This window comes from Lagopus muta, chromosome 11 (genome assembly GCF_023343835.1).
Source record: "Lagopus muta isolate bLagMut1 chromosome 11, bLagMut1 primary, whole genome shotgun sequence".
NCBI lineage: Eukaryota > Metazoa > Chordata > Aves > Galliformes > Phasianidae > Lagopus > Lagopus muta.
In genome coordinates this window covers 7,663,539-7,674,493 of record NC_064443.1, presented here as the reverse complement: position 1 = coordinate 7,674,493, position 10,955 = coordinate 7,663,539, and the positions used below count along the sequence as shown (strand labels likewise).

The window sequence follows — 10,955 nt, the reverse complement described above, 5'->3', positions numbered from 1 at the left end:
AGTTCATTAACAAATGGAACAAAAAGCTTGTTGGCAATACTTTGTAATGTTACAAAGCTACTTACAAAATTCAGGCTTTTATCATAGCTTAATATCCTCTTCTTCCAGGAAGTGAACTTTTAGATATTATACTTCAGGTTAGAGTCAATTCAAGAACTCTAAGGAGAAACTAGGGTTTCTGATAAGCTGAATCTTACATGCCCTATCTGCTCATTGGTAGTTTTACCACTAGGTCTATATAATAGCAAGGATATTTCAAAGAATGTAACATGGACATTTCTACTGTCTCTGATATGTCATTTTTCTCTTTCAAAATATTATAATCCTTCTTAAGTCAACTGTGTTACAAGGGAGATTGCTTTTTGTGCAAGACTCAGGCAAGGTCTAGAAGGCAGGGAAAGGTGGATAAAGCATAAAGGTTTTTTTCATGTTTCTTTTACATAACATGTTTCTTTTTTTTTTTTTTGCTTAGGGTATCCTCCACTACTTTTAAATCTGTCAGATGCTAATGAAGATAGGGTTGCTGTATTTGGAAAGGAATGAGTAGGACAAATTTCCAGGTTTTCTGCCATGAATATTACAAGGATAAAGCCTTCTCTCAAGTGAAACAGTTAAGAAATTCATGGTTTGCCCTAATCTGAAACAGCATTGCCTAGAGGTCCCAAATGCAGAGTTGAAAATATGCAAAAAAAAAATGGTACATTAGGAGTTGTAGATCATTTACATGCTTGGCAAGGCCATTTAAGACCATTGTTTACTGTTAAGAAGTTCTCAAGTGATTATTGAAAGATACCTTAAATGTGAAACTTCTAAGTATCTTCTATTAGAAAAAAATCTTTCAAGATAAACAGATGTAAATAATGACTGCCATATGACAAAAGGATTTCACGGTTAAAAAGTAGACTTAAACAATGCCTCTGTAAGTCCTCATAAACAAGTTTTTAAGTTTTTTTTTTTTTCTTTTAAACAAAATCCAGAAGATTTCTGCCAAGAAAGGTTTTATCAGTGAAAAATAGCAATTCTCCTTCTGAGATCTCTGCTCATATAATGATGGGGACATAAAGGATAATAATTAAATACCTCTTATTGAATCCATGTATGAATTTTAGTGTATCACATTAACTTCAGATTTTAAGCAGAATTCAAAACTTTTTCTTCACAGTTTCGCTGGATGATAGACTTCCTTTGAGCTCTTGAAATTATCTATTGAACTTTGGAAGAGCAAAGAAGAAAAAGCAGGAAGAATGTCTGCTTTAAACCAAAAAATCTCTCTGAAAACCACAAAGTTCTAATGATGGGAAATCACAAGTCTCTATTAGAATGTTAATCACTAGCTTTTGTGTCCTGCTTTTTAAATCTGTCAGAGAAAATGAAATTACAAAATTAATTGTGACTTCATTTTGGTTTGGACTTTTAGAAAGAAGCAATATAAGCAGGTTTCATTTTCACCAAATTATTTTGCTTTTATGTGTACACAGGAGACAGATGTACCTAAACTGCTTCATTAGATATAGCTGATAATAGGATATTAACAAGAACTTGAGATTCTATCTTACCTACTGTACATATCACAGCAATGCCTCAGAAATGTTATAAGAACATCCAACAACACAGCTGGAAGCTTACAAATTAATTCTACCTCCCCCCACAAATAACATAAGCAAATGAAAAAAACTCATTTTCCAGTTAAACCAAACTGATCAGTGCCAGAACACTAACAAAGAAATGAAAGAAAACAATTCTTTATTTCCTGTCTCAGGAGCCATCTGCACATTTGCATGTCTGCCAAAAGCATTCTTGATTAATTCAGCCATCCCAACTAGCCCCAACTAGTCATTCTCTATCAAACATTTAGCACTTTTTCTAAGACATTTAAATAGCTGATTCAAAACACTTCTTGCTATGAACTGAAATCTGATCTTCCACTTCTTCTGTAAGTGAAATATGCAGCATGTTAAAGCAGCAAACTAAATCCTAACATAGTCAAACAAACCCAGCATTAACCACTTGAACTTCTAGTGTTAAGGTTCAAATTTGACTCGGAATTGTCAACAGTAACCCCTTCTTACAAGGCTCTTTTAAACATATGTAAGTGCAGTTCAAGATCACATTTGGAGCAAAAAAGATGCCAGCTTTGGAGCTTGATCTTACAGAGGCCCTAATAGCTGTCAACTCCTTATAACCCTTTGTAAAAGAATTCAGTAAGAGATAACCATTCCTGAATGAGCTCCCCAATAAGCAGTGAGGATTCTACACTGCTTTGACATAACAAGAAATTTAGCCTCAATTTCATTTAAATATAACACAGGCCTTTTAATTACTATTATCACAAGAAATACAACAGCTTTCATGCCACTTATCTTGATCGTGCACTGATTTTTCTTTAATGCTTTTTGGTTAATTCGGGGGGGGGGGGGGGGGGGTGTTGCAGTAGCTACAAATCTGTGCATAGACAATCTGTGCACAGATTCTTATGTTGCCAGAAACTCTCAGCAGCAGAGCAGAGAACAAGTGAGCTTTTGACACTTGGTGGGTGAGGTGTTGTACAGCAGCTTGGCATAAACACAATTGCCTGGCTCTATCTGCCAAAACAATGACCAAATCTGTTAACAATGAGGAAATGGAAAAAGTATTGTTAAGATTTCAACATTTCATACCTTGGATGGTCAGATCAGCTCAAATCTCTACTGGCTAGTCATAAATATGGCCACCTACAGACTTTGCAGAAAATCATTTAAAATTTAGATACCAGCCTCTAATTATTTTTCTCTGTTTATTTAAGGATTTCTTGAAAAAAAAAAAAAAAAAAAGAACTAAAGGAAGTGATTAGATAAGTAAAATACCTATATAGATAAATATAATAACCTTCACAGTGGAAGAACATACCATGCTTACTCTAATTTCAGTTTCAGTTATATCTAACCCTGGAAGTGAAGTTTCATATTCTTAAAACTGATTATTGAAAGTCATCTAGCTTTCCACAAATATTATGAATAGTATGATTTTTAAAATATACTGCATATATTTTGTGATACTTGTTATGGAAAGGCTTTAACCTAGATCTAAGTGAAGTATAATGTAAAAGTGCCACTAGTTCCACCTCTGATAGAAAAAATGTCAATGAGAAAGTCAGTGGCTTCTTGATGAACAGCAGGCTTTGAGATTCTTCAAAACATCTGCTAGTCAGAGCTATGGAGATTTAAAATAACTTTTACTGGAAATACAAACAATAAAATAACATTTAATTCTTTGACTAGTCACTATGGGAAGGAGGAGGAAAAAACTCTGAAATAACTGGAAACATATCCTTTCACTCAGAGCATCACAAAATTGCAGTATGATTCAGTATATCCAAGTTATAACAACCAGCTTCAAGAATACCATTGGGAAGAAACAAAGAGCTGACTTTTGAAGATGATGTAAATCCTCCCAAGGAGCTACAGGAAGAAAAAAAAATGTTATATTGGCAGAAATAGGATCTGAGCCTAATGGCCAAAAGCTAATGATGAGAGAAAACTGCCTTCAGAGTGGACTGTAAGTGATAAACTCCAGTGAGATCTTCTGTAGATGCTATATATGGGAACCATATCTCTCATTTAAGTACATACATGGGAGCTGGGCCTGTCAGAGAGTGCACTGTTGTAAACCAGATAAATAGCAAGACAGCTAAATACATACTTGAAAAATTCAGAACCATGGGGAAGAATTTGGACAAGAAGAAAAAAACATACTAGTGGAAGGATCTTGGACAGCTCAGGGAACAGAATAATCAGGCAGGAAAATAAAGTAATCTTAATATTTTCCACAGTTGCAAGATTATGAAGCACTGTTCTGTGGAAAACTTTCCAATTGTGAATGCCTATTTACATTAAAGTTGCATGAGTGGGAATCTGTGAGGCACAGAAAGTGCCAGGATGTAAAAAGTCCTTGGAGGCCAGAGGCAAATGGAAATAACTGCCTTATTCTAGCCTCAGACTTTCTGAGCCAAACTTGCCTTCTGCACCCAAAGGGATAAACAGACCAGTGCCTTGTTCTGGGGCTCTTGCTATCAGAAGAAAACCAAACCAGTCTCTTGAAGCCATTTACACAATGAGGGGGGGAAAAATCACCGCTGCTTTCAATATCTTCCTGCCTTAGGCAATCACCTGCTTTGCCGAGCATATATATTGCAGAATCAGCCCTGGCAGCAAAATGGAGTGGGTCAGGCAGTCTCAGTGTCATGGAGACAATGAGAAGAGATAGCACAGCTGCAAAAACCTGCCCTAGGCTCTCTGACTTACAGGATTTTAGAGGTGTGTTTGCAGCACTGACAGTTATGGGCAGTCAGTTTCCCCACACAAAGCCATTTGAAAATGGTGTATCCGTGCCTGGTCCTGAGCTCCCAAACATCTTTTGTTGTATCAAGATTAAAGGAAGATGAGGCAGCTGGGGTTAATAAGTTGAAAATCAATGCCATTACCAAAGAGAGCAGAAAAGAAAAAAGAAGAAAAAAAAAAAGAGAATTCAACCCCTGTAGAAGCCAAAGCTTTCAACTATGCCTCTTGCTGTGTAGAAACACATTGTACAGTTCTCCTGGTTCTGTTTGGGTTTGACTTCAGATTTAGAGAGGTAAAAACTATGGATGATGTCTGAATTTCCTGTTTATTAAAAAATGCATAGAGTTTCATATAGGCAGCTGTATATGTGCATAGCTATACATCTGTTTTTTGTTCACTGCACTGAGCTTTGGATCAGACCTTGCATGACATTTTTAGGATTTGAAAGTAGCAGCATTTAGGATTAGTGAGGTTATGAAATCTAATTTCACCTTCTATGACCTGCTATAAGCAATGGTTTGACAGCACAGAACCACTTCACCACATCTTCACACTTTCTCCATGTTTCAGAGCTAATGACCACATACAGAAGGGTAAGTTCAACAGACAGGAACATTCCTGTGCATTAAAATGAGATCAGCTTTTCTGTAAACCTGATTCAAATAGCCCGTGGCATGCTTTCTGCCTGTGTCAGCTAGTTCTATCCCAGAAAACTCATTATCATCATTTCTGTGTTTGGACATAGGCAGTTTGTATGGAAGCTGCTCTGAGCTGAAGGCTGAGACATCTCTAAGTACTACATTAATAATAGATGCAGCCAATTAGATCAAATAATTAAGAGATCTCACAGCATTATCACCATACTTCTGTTTGTCTGTTTCATGCACTCATGATTGATGGTGACAATACAAAAATCAACCTAGATGTTATTGACCAGTCCTGCTCAGCTGAATAGAGGGACATGCAAGGATCCAGAGATCTGAACCCAAAGCAAAATCTTCTTCAACCACTGACTTTCTGATGCATGGTAAATTCAGGTTCATAAAGTTCAATGAGAATTAATTCAAAATTAGAATGATGTCTTCATTAACAAAGAAATGACAACTAATGAAATATGATTTTACACTTACCAATTTTTTTGTATCATTGTTTAAACACTGACTTCTGTACACCAGTACATTTTGCCTGTGTAAGTTTCTTACTTCATGAGAATAAACTGCCACAGTTTTTCTGAGCAATGTTCATTTATACACTCATATTTTCATCTCTTTAATAACACTGTCACATCTTAATCTCTTTTGTTACTCTCTTGCTCCATCCTAGTTAGAAAACTGTCTCCCCTTTCTGAAACTAAAGAATAAAATATTAGGCATTTCCATCTTGGTCCAGCAGAAATAAAATTTCTCCTACAATAGCTTTCTTTTCTCTGTAAGCAATGATGATTTGCACATCAGTCAGAATAAACATTTTTTGTGCAGAATGTTTCAATGTCTCTAATAAGAAAGATTTCTTGTTTACTTTTACTAACAAGGAATAACCACCTATATAAGCATTACCCATTTCACTTGCGCTGAGAAAAAACAAGGATCAGACATACAAAAACATTAGAAAGATGTAGCATCGTGCATTCTGGAAACTCAGAAGGAAGATCAGAAACTGGAATACTATTAATAAAGTACTGAGATTAATTTTTGAGAGAATAATGGAAGATGATAAAAAAACACAACAAATATCTGCACAATATCTGTGTCAATTCGAGTGTAGAGAATGCCTTGATCTTTGCAGATCAGTAACAGAACCCAGAGGGAAGTACCAGTGTATTTGAACCCATTAAAGCATTCAGTGGAAATTCTATTTTACTAGTCTTCCTCCTACTAGCAGCGTGGTCATGTTTAAGATAAAGTCTCTCTCCCAGCAACATTTGTCCCCTGCTCTCACCTAGAATACATAGCTTAATGTTAAAAGCATTCTTACTTCCAGTTAGGAAACTGCAGTTTTCTAGATCAGATTTAGAACAGCATCATTTTATTTTGTATCTAATGCATTGCACTGTTAGAAGCTGATGGCTGAGCAGGGCTATTCTCTTGACAGAGCTCTACCTCAGATAAAAATCCAAACATAAACCAGAGATTAACATATCTCGAAGATCAAGATCTTCAACAAACACATCCGTAATAGGGACATTACTACCAACAGCAAGAAAAAAATCATTTTACGATGGGTAGGATAAATAGCAGTCTTTGTGCAGAGCTTTTAAAGACAGCAAGAACTTGTTTCCTTTATCTTCTTATTTCCCTTATGTGGAAGAACATAAGGCCAAGAATTAAGAAAGATTGGTCTTTGCCCAGTGAGGCTAAGCCTCAATGGATTCTCAGTGAAAGCCATAACAATTTCTGCTGACACAGATGCGTTGCAAGTCAAGCTTTCTCTGCTTATGAATTTCCAGCAAGTCCTAGCTGACTCGCTCTCTGTAAGGCAGAATACTAACAGAACAGTATCATCCTTTTATACACATTACAAATTGTAACAGATGAAAGTATTTAATTTTGCCATATGCAACCAAATCAAATGATCTGATGTAAAGCTTGCCCAAGTTAGGGAAAAGGCTTTAATCGGGCTTTGGCTCACTCTCTAAAATGTGACTAAGATATTTTATAGCTATTTCCAGAAAGCAAAACTTCACTATAAATCAACACAGTCTATTACCTGCTCAGCTTCATATATGCACATGTGTTTCCTTGACTTAATAAAAGCTATTCTGCCTTATTATAAAAGCTAACTCCACATTTTCTTTTTGTTATCTTTTCAGAAAGAGGCTAAGAGCATAAGAAAAACATATTTGGCTTAGTTTTTTCCCTTCCCATTATCAATTAATTGAACAAATGTATTATTGGAGTTAAAATGCACTCTGAAACTGTGATTTTAATATACTTTATTGAAAAAGTACACCATTTTAAATTATTTTCAATGGGACAAAGCAATGATCATCTCTATCTACCAAGTCCTTTTTTGATGAATCATAACTACCATATGCCAAATTCACATCTGCATGACTAGCAAAGTAAAAAGATAAATCTTTTTTTTTTTCAACACATCTTTAAGAATTTATATCACCTACAGTTTAAAATCATGAAATGCTGATGCTCTGACTATATTTCATATCCTCTATGTTGCACCATTTCCCAGTTCACAGTTTATCCATGTATTAGCATGCCAATTGAACACATCAGTCAATGTCACCTTGAGAAAATTGTCAATAGCAGAGGAAGAATAACAAAAGGAGGCTTAGCACTAAGACCTGGGACACCACCACATTCTCTTGCATTTTCCTGAAGAGGAAAAAAGAAAAGAAAAGAAAAGAAAAGAAAAAAGATAAATACAAGCCAAGACTTCCAATTATGATATATGAGAATTTATGAAACTGCATAAGCAGAAGATGATTGATACAAACTACAAAAACCGTGAAATAAATACACTCAAAAAATAACACAAGTATCATTTTCATTTCAGCAAGTTAAGCTGCAGACTAAAAGCAAGCAGGATCAACAAGAATCATACAGTGTCCTCCATGCAACATTTTAGGTCTCATTCTACATTCCATTACAGAACCAGAGGCACTAAAAAGTTACTTTTGTGTAAAACAGGTGTCTCATCTACCGCAGAAATCACTGTAATTGTGTCCTGTTCTCTATCAGATCTCCTTACTCTCCATCAGTGCTATGGAGAACACAAGGTGGTAAATGTAGTGACCTGTCCCAAGAAATACTATGTGTAAATATGATGAATATTCCATCACACCTGATATTGTGGAGTTAGTTTCCGAAATAGAAAACACTAATTAACTAACACTAACTAAGGTTCCCAGCCATCTCTAATGAGGAATCCTGCAATGAGTGCTCAGGCAAAATTAGCTGCCATATTCCTGGCTACCAATCTGTGCTCATGTCTACCACATTCTATTACATGACATAAAACAGTCTACAAAAGTAACAAGACAAAACACTGTCTACAGGAGTACTAAAAATTTTTTCTACGCTTACAATACCACTTGCTTCCTTTAGTAAAGTGTTCTGAGTACTCCAAATATTTTCTGATGAGTTTCATGTTATAAGACAGCTTTCCTATTTGCCTTTTTTTAAAAGGAATACAACTTCTACTAGAGACTAAAATAATAATAAAAAAAAAAATAGAAACTTACTTCAGGGTGAAATCCATGGCAAGATTCTGGGCGTCTTCTTATCTTCTGAGATTTTAAACGTTCACACTTAAGGGATTCATTATGTATGATGTAATTAAGGAGAAATCTTCTGAACATTGCATTTAAATATCCTGAGTTCATTTGAGTGCTTTGAAATGCATGCAGGGAAAATCTTTCAACTCCTCACATTTTTCTTTCATTCAAAGATCCAAGGTGAGGTGTGTGGTCAACACAAGAATAATAATGTAATTCTATGGCTTTCTCCTCAGCAGTCCGTTGTTCAGACAGTATCATTTGCACTAACACTATTAATCTATCTTTAAATAACATCTGTAATAAAAGCACACTGCTTTTGATAAATTCCAACTCATTAGAAAAAACAAATCCTGAAGTACACAGAACAGCACAGAATAAAAAGTATGACAGCTAAAAATCAATTGCTATCTTCAGTTTGTTAATTTTTTATACATTTGGAAAGCAGGATTCTGAAATGGTTTCAATGCTCCAGCCTAGTCTTAAAATGCTTATACAATCAGAGATTTCAGAAGTTCTAATACCAGGATTTCTACTCTCAGAAGGAACTTACGTACTTAGTTCATAAAGTGAATGAAGTCCCACTGCCTAAAAATAGAGACTATGACCTTCTGATACTTAAAAATGCATATGAGTGTACTTGCTTAAATTTTACTGGCTGTCCTAAATATCTAAACATGTGAATTCTCCTTGAAAGTAAGTAAGAATGCATTCTCAGCTGGCTTAATTTCAACCAGCCCCAGCTGTGATGCATTCTTTGAAGTTCTTAAGTCACTTTATGTAAGAAGAACATTTTCAGTGTTTACATCTTGAATCTCTTCTTGACAACTATGCAAATAAAAGGATATATCTTATTTCTATAGGTGCCATGGTAATTGGTGGGACAGAATCACAGAAGCATTCATTATCTACTACCACCATAAAGAGATTGCTGCTCGGGATTTGCTGGATTACAAAGGACCTGCAAATTAAAAAAAAATTATTAATGGTAATATTTTCAATATTTCTTAGCAACAAGTGTTATTAAGGTATTTTAAGCCTGTCAATAATACTGTGTTACAGTCACAAATCTCATTGACTTCACATATTGTACTAAATCTCTAAACCTTGTAGAAGAAGAGAGTCTTGGGCAATACTTTGCTCAGCTGATGGAATATACTCACGCATTTTGAGACGCACATAATGGCTGGTACACAGGTGGAATGGAACAGACAGGTTAATTCTGATGCTGTGTTAATGCCTAATACCTGGAATTGGAACATAGCTGAATAGCCAAGGAACTTATCTTCTTTTTGTTTCCTTCGATACTGAATCTTTTCTCCATAATTAAAAACTAGCTATGTATTTATGATCTGGAATTATCAAGTACACATGAAACCAATCAGCAAAAATAAAGAAGGCTCTTCTGCAACCAGATGGTAATAGCTCCAAGTCCCACTTATCACCTCTAGAATCACGTCAGGGGCTTTATTCACTCTGCATCTTGCATGGAATGAAGCAACATGAATTGTTGAAACAGCTTTCATCTGGCCTCCTGAGACTCATTTTATTTCTAGGCCAATAAAACAGAGATTAAACCTCAAAATCTTTATAAGTGGGGAGATTTATTTTAGAATAATGCCAATTATATGGTACAAATATGGTGATAACTCAGGACTACAATCAAATTAAGAAAAAGTATGCAACTGAAAGGGAGAGAGAGAGAAATAAAGATACTGGTTTTAAGAAGGAAAGCACCCAGGGGAGACCAGGGAAGGAACCTGTGGGCACAGTTTAATGGTCCACATAGCTGCAATGAGCTGAATTCTTCAGCACTCACAAAGAGAAAAGAGGATGGTTGAAGGGCCAAAGAGGCACTGTTTAAACCTTTCTTTGAAATTCAGAACACAAGGAAAAAAAAAAAAGCTTTAATGTTCAGAGACAATTTTTAATAATTTCTTAAAACTTTTGATCAGAATTTATATGCAATATTTACAATTTCTGCCAATACTCAAGAATCTGTGAAATCTGAATGTTCCAGGAATTAGGTGTTTTTCAGTGTGGTATACTGCTAAATGCATAGAATCTTGACTGAGGGTTTGAGGACCAAGATGATGTGGAGAGAAACATTTTTCCTCAGATATTGTTATGTAAAATATGTATTGTCTCACTAAAATAACTGCCTGCATCTTCCAAAAATCACATAAAATGAAACTGTGGAAGGGGTGGGGAATATTTGAACTTAGCTCCAGAAAGAAAAAAAAAAAATTGGAAAACCTGCTATAAAAATGTTGCCAACAGAAAGATTAAACACTTCTCAGTATTTTTTAAACTTACTAAACCTCCATTAAAATTACACTTAGAGTGATCTGCAGTGTGTTAGCTTTATGTTTATACATGAAATATACATTTATGGCATACGTAAAAGG

The 10,955-nt window shown here is 35.3% G+C and overlaps 1 protein-coding gene across 7 annotated transcripts in view; it reads right to left on the bottom strand.

Annotated features, from left to right (window-relative positions):
* Nucleotides 1-7,016: 7,016 nt before the first annotated feature.
* CACNA2D3 (calcium voltage-gated channel auxiliary subunit alpha2delta 3) overlaps nucleotides 7,017-10,955 on the bottom strand; it is a 466,111-nt gene continuing 462,172 nt past the window's right edge. For 3 of the 7 annotated variants that reach the window (XM_048957963.1, XM_048957967.1, XM_048957964.1), the window contains 3 exons: nucleotides 9,396-9,508; nucleotides 8,515-8,597; nucleotides 7,017-7,645 (listed from right to left, as the gene is read on the bottom strand). In XM_048957963.1, coding sequence (XP_048813920.1) covers nucleotides 7,553-7,645; nucleotides 8,515-8,597; nucleotides 9,396-9,508 — 289 coding nt within the window. In that variant the 3' untranslated portion in view covers nucleotides 7,017-7,552. Of the gene's footprint in view, nucleotides 7,646-7,705; nucleotides 8,067-8,514; nucleotides 8,598-9,395; nucleotides 9,509-10,955 lie in introns of those variants that run through there. The other 4 variants (XM_048957969.1, XM_048957968.1, XM_048957970.1 and 1 more) reach the window with 3 other exon arrangements.